General features: G+C 39.9%; 2 protein-coding genes across 2 annotated transcripts; one reads left to right on the forward strand and one right to left on the reverse strand.

Moving 5' to 3' along the window:
- The first annotated feature begins 673 nt into the window (after positions 1-673).
- amt (aminomethyltransferase) lies at positions 674-16,150 on the forward strand. The gene is made up of 9 exons (XM_030055225.1): positions 674-979; positions 3,405-3,572; positions 4,947-5,027; positions 6,160-6,291; positions 6,404-6,482; positions 6,605-6,750; positions 12,894-13,074; positions 14,773-14,928; positions 15,830-16,150. Exons 1-9 carry the CDS (start codon positions 839-841, stop codon positions 16,003-16,005), a joined length of 1,260 nt encoding a protein of 419 aa, XP_029911085.1. The 5' UTR covers positions 674-838; the 3' UTR covers positions 16,006-16,150.
- Positions 2,336-10,156, reverse strand: LOC115361676 (tripartite motif-containing protein 16-like). The gene is made up of 2 exons (XM_030055220.1): positions 8,528-10,156; positions 2,336-2,416 (listed from the first exon to the last, which is right to left on the reverse strand). Exons 1-2 carry the CDS (start codon positions 10,154-10,156, stop codon positions 2,339-2,341), a joined length of 1,707 nt encoding a protein of 568 aa, XP_029911080.1. The 3' UTR covers positions 2,336-2,338.
- Positions 16,151-18,988: the final 2,838 nt, after the last annotated feature.

Below are 18,988 nucleotides of genomic sequence, written 5' to 3' on the forward strand. Positions count from 1 at the left end.
TTTTCATATCTCAGGGTGGTCCTCGATTTGAATTCCCTTGAAACAGGGTCGGTGGCTGAGCAAAAGTCCAGAACATGAAAACGTTTAAAAGCCTAGAGCTTCATGCAGCCTCTTCTTTTTGCGGAATGAGCTGATTTTCCGTAATGAGTGATCAAACATCAGAAATTCATTTTATATGTTTTATTCTGCTGCTCCGTTCCCGGCCTTCATGAACTGGCCTCAGTGCTAAAAGTAGGCTGCTTTGACAAAGGAATGGGATTTTTATATAGGCTAAAATATAAAAATGGTCACACAACTGTTGTCCAATTGGTGTAGACTTCCATCACGATATGGCAAAAGGATGAAATTATTTTGTCATGTCACTGCCACTTTAAAATCCCCATGAAATCACCTCACATTTCTTCCTCTGGTAAAAACAGAGCATCTTAAACAGTAACATCATCCTGCACTAGTGGGTGTAAATTCAAATTTCAACCAAATAAAACCTTCACAAATCTTTAAACATCCTCTCTCCTCCACCTGTCCCTTCAAATAAAATTGTGTTTTCTCCCAAACTGATATCCGACTGGTTTCAACAGGAGCTAAATCAAATCAAGAAAGTAAGAGTTCCTTGCATGGGGTCTTAAAACGCCTCCTGAGGCACGTTTCCTTGATAAACTACATTTCCCAGAAGTCCTTGCTGCCCCGGTCACGGCCGTTTTGATGTTTTTTGCGTTGGGAGCAGGAATTCCTCAGAGACAGAGTGCGGAGTCCAAAGAGTTTGACCACACCGTGAAGTTTTCCCACCGAGGGTCGTACCGGGTGTGTGCGGTGACTGCAGCGGGGACCAGGCGGCAGGATGTGGGCTCGGTTGCTGGGTCGAGGCGGCGGGGCGGGCTGCGGGCTCCGGGTTGCCCGGGACAGTTTGCGGGTCGCTGGATCCGGTTCTGCGGGGAAGCAGCCGCAGCAGCAGCAGCAGAGACGGGCTTCAAGTGCAGAGGTAGCGGACCAGCTGCCATTATAATGCGTGTGTTGCACAACGAACCATTGTAGGGTGCTGTGGATTTATTTGGGAAAATGCTCGTATGATTTTAGTCCCTATCCTTGGCACATTGTGCTCCTGATTACATAATATTCCCAGAGTTACTTTAACCTGTGCCTCCTCGTCAGTACATCCTCCTGTAAGGTGTGTTTCATTTATTATGGTATTAATATAAAATTATTTCAGTATTCTTGCATTATTCCCATAGAGGAGTGTGTCTGTGCCACCCAAAAGTGAGTTTATAGATCTTCTTTGTACTTTATTATCTCTTTTATCTAAATAATATTGATATAATATCCCTACACTAACTCATAGTGTGTCTATGGTATAAAATAGTGAGCATTAAGACCTCAACTAACTTAATGGTAGGATATCTGTTATTGCTATGCCCTCGCTACATTATTCTTATTGTGATACGATGCTGCTTTATGGTGTGTTTTGCTTATTAGAGCTATGAAATTCTCATAATATTTGTTTAATATTCCCAGAGTGACTTATATTGTGTTTATGGCACTCATGCGTGAATTTACAGCAGCTTTTACAGTAAATTTATTTCATCTCCTACAACATTGCTGTTTATTTGTCTGGATTCTGTTTGGACGTTTAACTGTGATATCCATCTAAAGTTTTTCTTCATGGTATTTTGGCCTCCAGAAACCCTCACAAAGCCACAAATCACTGTTTTTTTCTCCGGTGTTACTGCGTGTTACAACGCTCATCATCCTGGTTTGTTATTTGTGTCACAGCAGTCAGCTCATGCAGATCTAATGTACATCTGTCCCAGCAGAACGCCGTCCTCCATCTCTCCGCCTGCCTCACTGATTTTATTAAAGCCACGAGTGACTGACTCCTCATTACCGCCAGGCCGTAGAGCCCGCCGCTACCAGGAAGCCACACAAAACATTTTGCAACTGAGTAGCTGCCTCACTGAGCCAATTTTTTGCCTTGAAGTGTTTATAATTTGTAGCACACCTATTGGCAAATTCCTTTCTTTCTCACTTTTTTTTTTTTTTTTTTTTGCATCATACAGTCACCCTCTTTCTATTTCAGGCCGTAGAGCTGGCCAAATATCCTCATGAGACCACATTAGAGGCTGTGTGTAGTGTGACTTGTCCCATGGCAAGATTCATTCCTTCATTCATTCATTTAGTACTTGCATACTATTCCTCATTATTCTGCCAAGAGCATGTGTGAACTGATTGAAATGGTGCAGTCAGAAAATGAGGAGCATAAATGAATCACATTATACTTCTGCACTGAATCAAACTGCGAAGATAAAGCTGAACTCTGCAGGGACACCTTTTCTTATTTTACGCCTCAATTATAGCCAGTCATTTCCGAGGAGAGGTTTAATTTTGCGTGTTGCACAGAGAAAAGGGCAAAAAGATTGAAGTCCTAACTATGTGGATTGCCCCATACAGTAGATGATTAAGTGCTTCTGTGTGTGTGTGTGTGTGCACGCGTTCACATACACATGCATCCACGTAATGAGCAGAACAGATAGTAAAAAAACAGATAGGCCTTTTAGAAAGCACCGACACACACACTGTCCCATAATGCACTGCTGCTACAGTGATAAGCCCCCTGCATCGGCTGGTTCAAAGGTCAAAAGTTAGAGGGGAAAGAGCAGAGTCCAGGAGTGCAGCAGATAGAGTGTGATATAAGTCACCTTAATGCTTCCGCCTTTGTCTGAGTGATGTTATTATGTCAAAGAAAAAAAAAAACAAAAAATGCTATTTATAAATCATCAATAATGCCCTCAGTGTGTGACTGAAGGCATTATTGGAGCATTTTTTTATGGACATTGTACATTGCTGCATATAAATGACACTAACAGTTGCATCAATCAGGGCTTACTGATTCACAAAATGTGGGACATTATGTTTGTTTCCCAATATTTAATTACTGCTATGCCACTATAATCGTTTTTTAAAAAAATTATGAAGATTGGTTTGGTTTTGGCTTTGGTTTTCCTGTGGATTTTGCATGTATGGATTGATTGAATAACAAAAACCATGTCGAGCAATTAAGCATCAAAAAGTCATTACTGCTGCGCTCTTTTTGATGCATTAGGATAGTTACTGTAAGCAAACAAGACCTACCTGCATTTACATTGTGTGTTGGATTTGGAAAATGGGAAATTAAATGACAGGTCGATGAAAAAAATCACTTCCAACATGTTTATCCTCCTCGGTGACACCAGTGAGTGAGAGTAGCTACCTCTTATTTCCCACATGTTGCAAAAGGGTTGATGGGAAATGTAGTCTTGAGAAACACCTGCATCGATTATACCGCTATAACCTCCAGCATGACAAAATAAACTTATTTCAGGTGTGGTTCTTGCACTTAATCTGTGTACTGAGTGTAGTTTTATTGTCCTCAGGCTGCCTTGAAGAAGACGCCGCTGTTTGACTTCCACAGGGAGCAGGGGGGGAAGATGGTGGAGTTTGCAGGCTGGAGTATGCCGGTCCAGTACAAAGACAGTCACATCGTCTCACACATGCACACCAGGGAGCACTGCTCCATCTTCGACGTCAGCCACATGCTACAGGTGAGAGAAACGGGAGCACGCAGACACACAAATGAGCAGACATACTTTATATATGTTTTTTTTTTTTATTTGATTGTATTTATGTGCACAAAGCAACAGACTTCCCTTACCAAAAAGAAGTAAACTTCTAGTTTACCTTTCCAAGTATACTTAAGTGGAGTTTGAGTATACTTTATCAAGTATACTTTCCTTACCAAGTATACTTGTATTTATGTACTAGTACTATGTACTTACATATGTACTAGTTAGTATACTTACAAAGTATACTTATACTAAAAGTACCCTGATTTGGCCCATTTTTGAGTATACTTGGGTAAACTTCAAAGTTACTTTACTTATATATAAGTATACTTAAATTATACTATTTCCTGTACTTGAGTTGTACTATTCTTTAGTTAAAGTAAACCATTCGTATACTCATTAGTGTACTTCAAGTACACTATTGCTTTACTTACTTTGCACTTTTATAAACTTAAAAGTGTACTACTCTTTTACCTTCAATGTACTTGAATATACTTTACTTATACTTGATGCATACTACAACCATATTTGTAGCAACTGGCAACCTTGAACCTATAAACAGTATATACATAAATATAGTAGTATTTAAGTGTAAATGTAGTCAAGTATAAGCAGTACACTACAGGTTCACTCACAGTGTATGTGTTATGGCAAAGCAGCCAATGTGTAAAATAGCTATACAACAAGCCAGCTAATACAGTAAAATAACACTCCATGTTGCAAGCAGGTACAACATTTTTATATACTGGACTAAGTTTTAACTACTATTGGATAATATACTTAAAGTATATCAAGTATGTTATACTTGGATTATACTTAAACTTTGTCTGTGTACTCATCAGTATAAACTAAGTATACTTTTGTTAAGTATATTCCTGATAGTACATTCAAAGTAATCTGAAAAGTATACTTACCTAAGTATTAGTTCACAGAAAGTATACTTAGTTCATAAAAAGTATACTTATAAGTTACTTGAGTATACTACTTTTTGGTAAGGGTTGCACAAGTTTAGCATGAAGCAGACAAAGTAGTGCTCAGATTAGAGTTGAGTGGAATAAAAACCTGCAGTCGTGCATGAAAACAAATGGACATAAACACATTCACATACAGATAATTATGGATACATGTACCTAAGTGATCCCAAATTGGGAAATTCTTGAAATTGGAGTTGGAACATACAAATACAGGAGTGGCAAATGTGCTGAATTCAGTGTTGAAGCTGTGTACTCATCTCCATAGTGTAAATAATGACCCATCATCCATTTTGGGTCGTGAGCTGCCATTTAGGAATCCATAAATTATAGTGACACTGCTGCATATAGTTGTAATGTTTTGTTGTATTTTCCTTGTCAGACCAAAGTCCATGGCAAAGACCGGGTGAAGTTCATGGAGTCTCTGGTGGTTGCAGATGTTGGAGAGCTACAGGACAACCAGGTGAGATGACATAACTGTGTGCTGTGTGACATATAAACAGAGACACATGCTGTTTGTCTTTTATTGAAACAGAATATCAAGTTTCTGGCTCATTGGTCATTGTACCCGGTGGATCATTTGTTCCAGCGCTCCTTACTGACACATTATGTTGAGTGTTTGTCAGCAGCTATCATCATCAAAGTTGTTGTCAGTGTTTATTAGCTGCATACGGCCTGTAGATTCATAAATTTAAAAAATGAAGTATCATTAATTTATGACTGCCGGTATAGCGAGGATTATTTCTGGATCTATTTGAAGTGATCGGCCATGTATTCATTCAATGGGTAGTGATTTTTTTTTTCTGCTGTCTCCCATCACCCACCACCTTCACTTCCCATTGGAAACAGGGAGAATCAACCCTCGTGGCATTTTACTCTAATGCCCTCAGGGCGGCGCTACTATGAACCCCTGAGGAAGACAAATCGCTACTCAAACTCTTTTATCCCTTCAGTTATCAGGCTGATGAATGCCAGTTTTAATGAGTAGGTTTGTGCTTGTTGCTTTACCTATTTATTTATTTTTATCCTATTTATTCATTTTCCTTGATTGAATACTTATTTTTGCATATGAGCCATGTACAAGATATTGCTGCTGGGAATCCATTAACTCACCTGATTTACTGACAATTGAGCATTAGAGTTGTATGGCCAATGAATGATTGTTGTGTTGTTGTGCTTTTGTGTGCACTGGGAGCTGTAAACTGAATTGCCCGTATGGGATAAATAAAGTTTTCTGAATCTGAATCTGAACTTTCTCTACGAAAACCTTTCAAACTTAGTCATTTATAATTTAAGATGACACCCCATTTAGCTTTAGAGACACTTAATATTTTTTTCACTAATGAGATAATGCTACTTGCTTACTATCACTCAACTTAGTGTGGGCTAAACTGTTGGCATTGGAGCGCGGGAGAAAATTACCTATCCAGGGACACTCAGGGATAATTTTGTTCTCATCGCTCAGGGAATGGGACAGATTCCCCAAAAACCTCATGAATTAAAACACTTAGAATGACAATTACACAACCTGATGTGCATATATGCTTACTCTCTCTTTCACTTTCTCTCTTTGCCCTCCTCCTCCTCCTTCTCAGGGTACACTGTCTCTCTTCACCAATGAAAAGGGCGGGATCATGGATGACCTCATCGTGACCAAGACAGACCAAGGCTACCTCTACATCGTGTCCAACGCCGGCTGTGCCGACAAGGACTCGGCTCATATGAAGGTAGACACCCCGACAGATGGACACAGAGACAGAGAGTGGACATACAGACAGCTAGATAATTTGTGTGTGTGTTTGTGTGTGTGTGTGTGTGTGTGTGTGTTAACTACTTTAGGCCAGACTAGCAGAGTTTAAAGCAGCAGGTTTGGACGTGGATCTGGAGTTTCTGGATGAGGCGCTGATCGCTGTGCAAGGTAAAATATTCCCTCCCTTCCTCTCTTCCTCCCTGATTTTCCTTCCTTTTTAAATTACCTGACTTTGTATGTGCCCTGCCCTCCTGCCCAGGACTGTCAGCTAACTGAGTGTGTGTTGTCAGGCCCGTCCATGTCCCGGGTGCTGCAGGCGGGGCTGAAGGAGGACCTGGGCAAACTAACCTTCATGACCTCCACCTTGGCCACAGTGTTTGGCGTTCCTGGCTGCAGGGTCACGCGCTGTGGATACACCGGGGAGGACGGGGTGGAGGTGAGCAGTTCTTTATATCATATTATAAAATAAGCAACACTTAAATGGAGATTCTCTGTGAGTCACTGCTCATGAATTACTCTTAAAAGACCTGTTTTTGTACTATGACCGGCTCGGAAACCAGACCGGTATGTATCGTATCCATCATGATTTGAAAGATATTGATCCAGTGGTTTGTGTACTTCTTTTTTTTTTTAAATTTGAAAAGTTGAAAAGTTGATCTGTAATTATTAATTCCTGATGGATCTAGGTCAGGAGCGTCGGATTCAAAAAGCCAAAAAGTGCCGTGTTGTGTGTTTGGCTCATTCACAGTGCCTCTATTCCGTGCACCTCATCTATGCCCCTATATTGCAACACCTATAAAAAATAAAAAGACGTTTGGCTCAGACACCCATGCCCCAAATCCATCACCTCTACTGAGGTGTCTTAAAAAATTAATGCTTTGGACTTGTTGTTTCAATGTATATCATGAATTAACGCGCAGTGAGGTCCGTGGCTGGGTATGTATGTTTTATGGCAATTTGGGTGATCTGAAGGCCTGAAATGTATTTTAGATGTGAAATGAAACCATTCATCAGTTTCAGCACCAACACAACATCGTGTCCTGTCATAGCAACACACTGGATTTCAAACAGGCCCTTAAATTTCAATAAATCACCCAAAATTCTGGTTTCATAACAGAAGAAAAATGGGAATGGCGTCCACAATCCCAGGTGAAGAAAACGCAGTTCAGTTCTGAGCTCAAAGTGTCGATCAAAGCTGGTTTCATTTCATCCCAGACACAGTAAAATGTCATAAATGACTTTTGAATGCAGGTATTTCTCCCTCCTGTCACTTTGTCTTTTCTACTGTTCATGGAGGGCATTACAGCACTTCTTTGTGTTTTAGCAGGTAAACCAGTCAACACATGCTGTCCTGTTATTGTCAGATTCTCTTCAGCTGGTTGATAGACTTTCTGGAACGAAAACAGAAGAAACACTGTTGATTCTTGGAAATATTTTTTATTCATTTTCATAAACATTCACTTGGTTGACACACCTAATCACTAAAATCTCATAACAGACGTTTCTATATCAGCATCATTTCCCACTGACAAGAAGAAGAAGAATCATTTCATTTGCAGTGCATTAAAAAACATCATAGTTACTAAGTACTTGAAACAAAATCAACAAACAGCTGTTCAGCCACAAAGAAGGACGAGTGCAAACACACTTCTGACTCCATTAAGCAGCAAAACAGGAAGAGCAAAAACATGTTACAGTAAATATTGAGTGAAGTTAAGAATCATAAAGAGCCTCTTCAACAGTTTAATCAGTGATATTTTCTTTACATTTCCCGGTGAAGTGCAGTTCATTTGGCTTCTCTCTACTGTCGACTGATGGAGTTCAACCTATATCCACCACGGCTGAACAGACCAAGAACAAAATGTGCCACAGGTGACGTCTGGGAAGTGCAGGACTGAGAAACCACAGCAATGAGCTTTTAGCAGCAAAATAAAAATGCAACAAAATATTTGATATATGTGGAGTTCTTGAGTAAAAAAGAAAAAAAGACACATCTTTTGTATTTCAACTGATGTTGTTAAACTGAGACCTAGAAAGAGAGTCATAGTCCCGCCCACACGGTTTGAGTGACAGGTGATCTGTGGCCAGTGCAGTGCAGAAACACAACAGAAACAAGCGCTTACCAACACAGATGTCATAGAAATAGACGACAGAACTGCTTTAATCACTCCTGTCTACTTGAGCTCACAAAACTCTGCAGTGGCTTCACTTGCAAGCCAAAATCCAGCATGGAGAGGCTGAGTGAACGTGGTCTGGACTCTGTGGAGGAGAGTCATGGTTTCAGAGACGCTGTAGAAGGACAGAATACCGACTCTGTGATCCAGGTACACTCCCACTCTGGAGGACACAGGGAGCGGGATTTCAGTTTTGATATTGTTGTGTCTGAAGTAACGGTTCATGATGTAACAAATCAATGCCCAAGATTTGTCATTGCATCCAAATCCACATTCAGCCCCGCTCCCTGTTCTGCTGATATCCTGATATGAGACTACTATATAAACTCCCCTCTTCCACTCCACCTCCCAGTAACAACGTCCAGTCAAACTCTCTCTGCTCAGGACCTGCCTCCAATCAGTAAATCTGTCTGGGTGACTGGGATATGACTGTTCTTTTGCCATTCGTGTTGCTTTTCTGTTCTCCTCAGATAATGACAGCAGTGTGTGTGCTGTGTTTGGATCCAGTGTGATGTGACATGAATATTGTAAGAACTCAGCTCTGGTCTTGGGCTGTGGTTGTGACAGTAGAACATCCACTCCAGTCACTGTCAGTGAGATCTTGGACCATTCCTCACTAAGAAGCTCCTGTAGTTTGTCTCTCAGCTCTGACACAGCGGCAGTCACATCCTCAAAGTAGCTCAGAGGACGGATGTTGATGCTGGGTGAGTGTGTAGATTCACTGAGACGTGAGAGCGAGGGGTAATTCTGTAGAAAATGGATGTGATCCTGTGTGTGTGAGAGCTGCTCCAGCTCAGCGTCTTTCCTCCTCAGCTCAGCGATCTCCTGCTTCAGCTTCTCCTGAACTTCTTCAGCCCGACTCACTTCCTCTTTCTGCTGGGATCTGATCTGCTGCTTCACATCAGACCTTCTTTTCTCAATCAGACGGATCAGCTCAGTGAAGATCTCCTCACTGTCCTCCACTGCTTTATCAGCAGAGCGACTGATGGCCTCCACCTCCTGCTGAAGCACCTTCACGTCTTTCTCTGTGTCCTGGATTCTCTGCTGGATTTTTTGCCGACTCAGCCTGAGCTCTTCCTGCCTCTCGGTCCTTTCTGCTGCAGCTGAGACTGTGTCGTGGCCTTTATGTTCATCCATGGAGCAGAGATAACAGATACACCGCTGATCAGTGCGGCAGAAAATCTTCATCACCTCATCGTGACGAGAGCAGATGTTCTCCTGAAGCTTCATGGTGGCTTCCACCAGCTTGTGTTTCTTAAATGGAGCTGAATCGTAGTGAGGCTGGAGGTGCTGCTCACAGTAAGAGGCCAGACACACCAGACAGGACTTGAGGGCTTTCAGTTTCCTCCCAGAGCAGAAATCACAGGCCACATCTCCAGGTCCAGCGTAGCAGAGATCAGGAGGAGCAGCTTGGAGTCCCATCTTCTTCATTTCCTCCAGTAACTCTACTATTATGGTGCTTTTCACCAGGACAGGCCTCGGTGTGAAGGTTTGTCTGCACTGTGGGCAGCTGTAGATTTCCTTGTGCTCCTCTCCATCCCAGCAGTCTTTAATACAGCTCATGCAGTAGCTGTGTCCACAGGGAATAGTCACCGGATCCTTCAGCAGGTCCAGACAGATGGAACAGCAAAACTTTGCTGAGTCCGGCTGAATTCCTCGCTGAGCCATTTCCCCTCTCAGTCACAGTGAAACGTCTGCTAGTTTCACTTTCTATCAACAGATAAGAGTTGTGCTCCGATCCAAAGCAAACATCAGCTTTTCCTCACAGTCACTCGTTGATCTGCTGTAAACCGGCTTGTGGGCTCTTGTCCTTCACACTGTGTTGTTTCCACTCGTCTTTAAACTGTCAGATCTGAGAAGCAGGAAATATCTGGGCAGAATAAAACTCGTAAAGTTTGAGGTCAGACAGAAGTGGGAGGGGTTCAGCTGCTGATTCACTCCAGGAAGAGGAGCGCTCTTAAAGAGGCAGTGTGTGTTTAGCTCTTATTTACAACATGAAGTGAAGTTTATGACAAAAAAATGAACTGCTACATCTCATTTTCATCTTCAACCAAAAGCTAATATTATCTCCAGTTATATTATGACCCTCCTGTCAGTGACAACTCAGTCAACACAACAGATCCAACAGATACAGTCTGGAAAATGTAGATCTGGGGCCTGTATCTGGGGCCATAAAGCTGGATTAACATGCCCGGGGTTTCTCTTAGTTATCTGGCTTCACTTAACCAGACATCCCCAATCCGGATTTTCGGCACCACGAAGCCGGCTATCAACTCGCTAACTGAACCCAGGGTTCTCCAATCTAGATCTGTGTGCACTCCCATAAAAAGGGCGGGGTTTGCTGCATACGACCAATCGCAGACAAGGAAAAATCCACCCGAGCCGCATACTTTACGGCGGACGAGCAGACAATAATCTTAAATAAATACGAGGAATATAAATCCCTCATCCAGGCAAAAAGCATCACAGTTGAAGCCTCAAGGAATGCTCGCAAAAAATCGCCGACGGTGTAAGTGCGTAAATTAGTGCGATTATAATATTACTTCCCCACCATGACGGCACGAGTAGATCTGACTACAGTAACATTTGTGTTATCAATAAATAAATGTGTCTCCCACTCAGCCATACACTCCTTCAGAGGAACTGGCCCTCTCTAACAGTGAGGGTCGACCCTCGCTGGAGGTCTGCCCTCAGTTTGAGTTTCATCAGAATCGTCACTTTGATTCAACTGATTTTGATATTTCATTTTATAAAGCATCAGTTTATTCTGCTGGTTAAATATTATTTCACTGTCACTTAAAGACTGTAAAACATTTGGCATCAACTCTCATGGACTTTTCAGGGCAGACACCCTAAATACTAAATATGAGCAAACTAATGGAAACCTAAAGGAGCCCAGAGGCTGGTGTGTATTTTATCAGACTTTTATTTAACCCTCTGAATCAAATTCCCCTCATTTATTTTCAAAAATATTTTTAATCACTACATCAGTCTACAAGATCAATTTTGGGTTGGATGGTGTCATGAGTGAAAAAAAAACAAAACAAAAAAAAAAATCAAGAAGAATTCCTTCTTCTTTTCTTCAAACTTGAAAACAATGTGAGAGAAAAACAAACAGATTTTTTTCTTATGTGTTTTTACGCTTCGTAGGGCATGAACACTTTTGAACACCCTGAAGTTAGCTCGCTAAGCCTAAATCCAGCTTTATGCTACAGGTCTCTGGTTTACTGCACAGTGTTTACTCTGCAAAATAACAAGGAAAATAGAAAATATTGTGTAAGGTCCAGAAAGTGATATAAGAGACATATGGAAGTGAAACAAAACTCCATTCATGCTGCAACATTCCTTTAAAGTTCCAACTTCCTCCTAAAACTGCCTCATAAAAAGCTTCAAGCTTTCCTAAAGTCCCACCATGTCACATATATACCCAGTGTTGGGCAAGCTACTTGGAAAATGTAGTGAGCTGAGCTGTACACTGTTACTGTTACTGTACATTACATGAAGCTTCACTCCACTGAAGCTCCCCACCAGAGAAATGCAGCAAGCTGAGCTACAATAAAATGACTAAATGTAGCTCAACTACATCAAAAATACTTTTTTAAAACATCAAATCAACTTCATTCCAAGTCATTGCTATCTTAGTGATCAATAAAACTGTCAGTCAAAAAAATCTTGAGTTCAATAGTTGATAAGCTGTGCTCTCTCTGCTTTTACTGCTACAAACCATGGCAACAAAAACACACAACATGCCTCACATAATAACAAAAAGCAGTGGATTTACAAAAATCTCTCCATAATTACCAACCAAATACCAACAACTGGCCAAAAAAAGGAAATGCATAAATTATTACATACAATAGAAGGAAAATGAAATGCGTGCACTCAAAAGTTTAGCATATACCTATTTTAGCTTTTTTTTATGCCTTTATTGAACAGATTGTATCTTATGTTAAACAGCTGAGATGGAAATGGGTCTAAGCTGCTGCTCATTTGTTTCCATTCTCTTGACTCTTAGGTTACTTTTCTTGAACAAAGTTGAAATTACAGCACAATTGAGAAAAGGAGGGAAAAGGCTAGTCTGCAGAGAGAAATGAATAATATTTACCGTGTCATTTGTAAAGCAGTGGGAGGCAGATTTGAACAGTTTGTTAGGGATGTCCAGAGAACAGGTGGTGGACTTGAGATGTGGAATTACTTCCTCAAGATCTCTGATACGAGGGTGAGATGGGGCAGGAAGTCTTGTTGCAGGAAATTAATTTATTACTTCTGACATGAGAGACTTTTTCAGCAAAGACAGCAAATTCAAATTCAGTGACATTATTCTGCGCATCGAGATATTTTTTCTTGCAAGTTTCTTTCTCTATTTTTTTTCTCTTTACGATGTGATTGGGTCTCTCTCTCCCAGATCTCGGTCCCTCGCTCCAGGGTGGTGGAGCTGACGGAGAAGATGCTGGCCAACAGCGAGGTGAAGCTGGCCGGTCTGGGTGCCAGGGACAGTCTGAGGCTGGAGGCGGGGCTTTGTCTCTATGGCAACGACATTGATGAGACGACCACGCCTGTAGAGGCCACGCTGGTCTGGACCATAGGTGAGGCTTTAGCAGTTTTTGTCCCCCATCATAAAAGAACAGGGAAGAGACTGTAGATTCTCTGTGTGTCTCTTTTGTTCGTCCATCCCACGTGTCATTTTTGCGCCTCTGCTGCTTGGATGAAACTTGAGGGAAGGAGCTGCACCTCAGCTGGAGCTCCTTCCCTCACACTCGGGTCCAGCATTTTGATTATAAACCTGACTGGTCTGCCACAGCGCCACCATCAGGGCAAGAGGGCAGTAAGCTTCATGTGCAGTATCTCGGACACTGCCAGGTCAAATTTGATGAACCTCTGGGGAATGATGCATTTTCACTTTGAAAGAACAAACAAACAGAAAAGCCCAACAGTTAAAGTTACACCCAGGGCAGCTTTCACCAAATGTGGGGACATAGCGGCCTTGTTTTTCAATGATTTGTCCAGGCTATGAATCTTTTTGTCAAGGATACAGTGGAAAAGGATAGCAAAAAAAAAAAAAAAATTATATATATATATATATATATATATATATATATATATATATATATATATGTAACTGGACAGTTTATTTTCTTAACTGTCAGTTCTTTCTATAATATTAAAGGCAAGGTAAAAGCCAGATACCTGTCAATAGTGACAGTAAAAGTGTATAATAATAAAAGTGTAATAATAAATGAATAGCACTTTATTGAAAAGAGTGTAGCTCCATCTATATCAATGCAGTTTAAAGAGTTATTATCCTAAAAAAAAATGTAAAAAATAATAATGAATTTTAAAAAAAATTAAAAAATCAAATTAAATTGCTTATAAGGTGTGCTGAAAAATTAGACTTAATGACTGACGGTACCAACATATATTGGTGTATTTGCTTGCATGTATGTTTAATTTAAATTACATAAAAAAAATTACTGATGGCAGTGTTGCTTTAACTGTTATGTACCTTGCCCACGGGGTTTTTTAATATGATTGTAATATATAATTGATTGTACCATTGAGAGAAAAGAGAAAAACAGAAAAAAAAAAAAATAATTGGGTTGGAATGTGATAGACTTACCACCCACAGGAAACCTTTTGCCTAGCAGCAGGGGCTATTTTTAAGCCTTGAGCAGATTTCTTATCATTTTTTTTTTTTTTTTTTGGTAGTGGGATGAAGGTGTGAGAAATGAGGCACAGGCTGATATTATTGGCCGTCGCTGATTGCTTTTTGAAGCCTCAAATTTTTGCCTTGCACTTTTATCTAGAATTTCTATTTAACACACAGTATTAACTCATTTTGTTGGGATACACTCTGATCCGAGGTGTGTGTATGCATTTTGATGTTATTAACTGGCTTTTGAATGGCATGGCTCGAGACATCTGTATCATTTTTAATGTTGTGAATGTTTTTTTTTATGTGCAGTGTCCTTCATTTGTTTGAATTATTTTGAATGTGTGTGCTACCCTTCTTTAGCAGGGCTCAGTGAAAAAGAGATTTATCCTCAGTGTGATGACCCTGGTTAAATCGAGGATAAATACAATACAGACTGAAATACAATATAGACTAAAAGTGAAGAGAATTTTGATTTGAATCGTGAATGCAGCTACAAACACAACATAACTGTATGAGTTGGTATAAAGGAGTTTTGCACGTGTCCACATGTCTGTCTGTGTTCATTTTAGGCCCACATACAACCCGCTATGCTGCATTTATTGATTTTGTCGCCTCGTATTCTCACACACAGGGAAGCGTCGGCGTCAGACCAAGGACTTCCCCGGCGCTGCCATCATCGTGCCGCAGATCAAAGCGAAGACGGCCAGGAAGAGAGTCGGCCTGGTTTCCACCGGACCCCCCGTCAGACAGCACACACCCATACTCAGCTCCGACGGCAAGGTCATAGGTGAGAGATCCACCAGGGTGTCGTCAAACATCAGATTTACTGTATCCTCATTTCACTTCATTTGTAGGTTTTTTAGTTTACAATGAATAATCTAAGAATCATGATAAAGCCTCTGCAAGCTGCACTACGGCTGTAAGTTGCACCCAAGCAAGAAAAGAAAAATTACCCCCAATCTACAAAAACTGCTACGACCCCCTAGAGGAAACACTGAGAAAATGAAGAAACATGCACACACACGCAAAGTTGAAAGTTCATCTCAAGCTCAGGCTTCACTGTTTTTGAATGTATGATGTAGCAGAAATGTCATAAATGCGCTCAACATCTGCAAGATCCTCATTTTTGGTTTTATTTTGGTGACACCTTTGGAAATAAGCACCCATTGCTGCAGTGCTTTTTGCCACTTTAAAAAAGAAATATGTTTGCCTTGTATTATTTTTATTGCTAGTGTTGGGTTAATTGTGAAACTGGCTCTGTTGTGTATGTTACGTAATACAACAGTCACATTAGCAACAGATTATAACTTTTATTTAAAACCTTAATCTCTTTTGCACCTGCATTTGTATCATGACTCTCACAAAAATGTGTATTTGTACTGGCTGTTATGGGTGGGAAGATATTGGATATTGGTATTGACCTAAAAAAAACAACAACATATTGGTGCCTTCATAAAACATCAGAGATTTTTTTCCCATGAAAGAGCTAGCAGACACCAAATGTTTAGAAGAGAAAACTGTAAAAGCTTTCATGAACTTGATGTTTGTTGAATCACTGGTGTCAAAATAACTGGCGATAAATCACAAAAAACAGACACTTGTGCATATGGAAAAAGTCACCGTTTACATTAAGAGTACTACATTTCATCTGTTCGTGTGTGTGTGTGTGTGTGTGTGTGTGTGTGCAGGTGAGGTGACGAGCGGCTGCCCCTCCCCCTGCCTGAAGAAGAACGTTGCCATGGGTTACGTGGATGCAGCGTTCGCCAAGAACGGGACCGCTCTACAGGTGGAGGTCAGGAAGAAAGCAGTGCCCGCCGTCGTCAGCAAGATGCCCTTTGTACCCACCAACTACTACTCTGGATAGGAGGGGGCACACACACACACACACACACACACACACACACACACAAATATTTACACATGCGAATAAACTCAAAAGCTTAAAGAAACAGGCGTGCTGTCATGCATGCAGGAGAGGAGACAGGCTCTCGTGCAACAGACAAGTGCATGCTCACACACACACACAAACACACACACACACACACACACACACACACACACACACACACAGAAGCATTCCACCACGGTGTGATTATTCAGCAATGCTGCCCCCTTCTGTTTACCTCTGGCAGCATCAGTGCAACTGATGAGGCAGATGAAACAGACTGGATTGGGTTCTCAAAAAAAAAAAAGCCAAAATCATAAACCATAATAAAGTATGTAAGTTATTATTATTGTCTCTCAGTTTTAACATCACAGTTTTATACTGAGACAGATGGTCCAAACGAAGACAGGACCTCACAGAGAGAGAGTCGGTGTACGGCCGATGTTACACAGTGCAACTTCCATGCAATCAGCTCCATGTGGTAAATTAAACGTTTACTGTTGCTATGTCACCAAACCCGTACGTTCCTAATGATGACAAAAAAAAAAACCCAGTTCTTGATTTTCATTGGATGGAACTCCAAAAACTCAGATGCACGGGACCAAGTTGCATGAAAAATGTTTTACATGTAACGTCAGCCTAAAAAAGAAAAACAATTACAGACAGTGAGGCTATACACACCACTCCTCATACATTCCATGTTCTATATGTGTGTGTTTGTGTGTGTGTGTGTGTGTGTATATGGCGTGCAGTATGGTTTAGGGATAAACTGATGTAATGGCAGACTAGTGGTATTGACCCATATCAACCTCAAAAAGCAAGAAAGGTATTGATCCTGTATTATTTTCACTGTGGCTGATTTTGTAATTTACCTTTTTTTCTAGAAATGCGTCACACAATACAACTGTGCAACTAGCAATTACATGAAACTAATATGGTATTTTGCTTAAAAAAACACTTGATCAGAAGGAAAATAAAACTGGTTTTGTCCTTAAAAAACAAACAAAAAACTGGTGCATCTATAGTATGGCTGCAGGCTTAGAGTGAAGTGTAGTCAATTTTAACAGATTTATAGAATGAGATGAATGAAGTGAGTTAAGTTAAATAATAATAATAATTGTTAAATTTTGGCAACTTTACAAATGAAGGTGTAGACACTCTGTTAACTAGGTTTTATAAGCCTAATATTTTTTGTAAGTAAGAGTTAACCTCGATCAAAATTACTAACTGTAGCAACACAAACAATTCAGCTGTTTTAACCCAAGAAACAAATCGTGAACTTACTTTTGCTTGTAGAATATAGCAGCTCGGTGGCACTGTATTAAATTAATTATTGTTATTAAATAATCTTTGCTGATGAACGTGTAATCTCTCACCACTGAACCAAAAACAATGTGAATCCAAATGTTGTTTTTGTTTTTTTTTTTGATACAGCAGCACCCAGTATCACCATATTTTTTTCTTTACTACCTTTACAAGTCTTAAAATGCATGTGTGCAGTTTTGTTATGAAGGTATTTTTTTGATAATTACACCAAACATTCCTCCAAATTATGGACAGGTGGGGCCGACCAGGTGAACTCAAGTTCCTTAAAAAAAACTCACATTCCTAATTAAAGCTGAAATGCCGACTTCATCCTTTTAATTAAATGTCAAGTCGCTGTTTGTGGGGATTTTGAGTGAGTCTGGCTGGCCCTGTTTATATCATCAGCAACTCGGTTTCCATATCAGATCAAACTCGGTGAGCCTGTTTGTTTATAATTTTTTGACTCTTAAAAAAAAGCTGGTAATACCTGTGGTACAATAACAGTCTTAACTTGAAAAGATGTGAACTGTCTTGCATGTTCTGTGTGGGTTACTACTGAGATGTTGTCTTGAAAATTTAAATTAGGATGTTTATTTTTTGGATTGTCTGTGGAGCCCTGAATGCCTTATTCTATTGAAGTAATAATGCAGAATTTACATGGAAATAATACTACTGATTTATAGGTGGTCAGTTTTGAATGTGCACTGTATGGATGAGAAACGATGATATTTCATACCTGTTTAATATTTAGTTGAATGTTTGTATAACCAATGAGATTTTTGTGTTACATTTTTGAATAACATTTGTATTTGATTTGACAATGTCCTGTATTGAATAAAGCCAATTTATTATCTTATTACTGCATGTGCACATGACCCGTCATTATTGTGCTGTGGAAATTTGATCAGAATCAGAATCAGAGCAAGAATCAGAAATACTTTATTGATCCCTAAGACGAAACTGGGTCAGCTGCAGCTCCTCAAACTCTCAAGAGAAGGATTAAATCATGAGAAATAGAAAAAGAAATAAGAAAAATGTTCCCTAGTATGTGCATTATGTATAAATATGTGCATTAATCCTACTTGTGCATTAATCGTAGTTGTAAAAAAAAAAAAAAAAAAAAAAAAAAAAAAATGCGCATTATATCTAAATATGTGCATTAATCCCACAAGATATTACAGCAATAAATACAGAAAAGAGAAATTGAGCATATGGAAAAAAGTCTACCTATATAAACCACACATGCACAGGGATATTACACTGTTGAATGATAGATAGATAGATAGATAGATAGATAGATAGATACTTTATTCATCCCGCAGGAAATTCACATTTTTTCAGCAGTATCCACAGATTACAGATTCAATTTTCAATTCAATTTTATTTATTTGTATAGCCCAGAATCACAAATACAAATTTGTCTCAAAGGGCTTTACAGAAAAATACAACATCCTCTGTCCTTAGACCCTCACAGATTAAGTAAATAAAAAAAAATAAAAATAAAGAATAAGATCTAAGTACAACAGAATAAGATCTGAGTACAACAGAATAACCTAAGTACAACCCAGTGTGCAAAAAGCAATGTGCAACAAAAAAAAAAAAACAGAAAAAAACGTGTGCATGGGTGTATAAAATGTGCATAGAGGTAGGTCAATGT

The sequence above is a fragment of the Myripristis murdjan genome, chromosome 7 (genome assembly GCF_902150065.1).
Source record: "Myripristis murdjan chromosome 7, fMyrMur1.1, whole genome shotgun sequence".
NCBI classification, from domain to species: Eukaryota; Metazoa; Chordata; class Actinopteri; order Holocentriformes; family Holocentridae; genus Myripristis; species Myripristis murdjan.

Excerpts from the sequence above, each read along its gene's own strand:
- amt (XM_030055225.1), top strand. The coding sequence starts at position 839 with ATGTGGGCTCGGTTGCTGGGTCGAGGCGGCGGGGCGGGCTGCGGGCTC. Across the intron at positions 13,075-14,772 it reads CACGCTGGTCTGGACCATAG|GGAAGCGTCGGCGTCAGACC; the intron begins GTGAGGCTTTAG and ends TCTCACACACAG. Across the intron at positions 14,929-15,829 it reads CTCCGACGGCAAGGTCATAG|GTGAGGTGACGAGCGGCTGC; the intron begins GTGAGAGATCCA and ends GTGTGTGTGCAG.
- LOC115361676 (XM_030055220.1), bottom strand. The coding sequence starts at position 10,156 with ATGGCTCAGCGAGGAATTCAGCCGGACTCAGCAAAGTTTTGCTGTTCC. Across the intron at positions 2,417-8,527 it reads TCCATGCTGGATTTTGGCTT|GACTTCAATCTTTTTGCCCT; the intron begins GCAAGTGAAGCC and ends CCACATAGTTAG.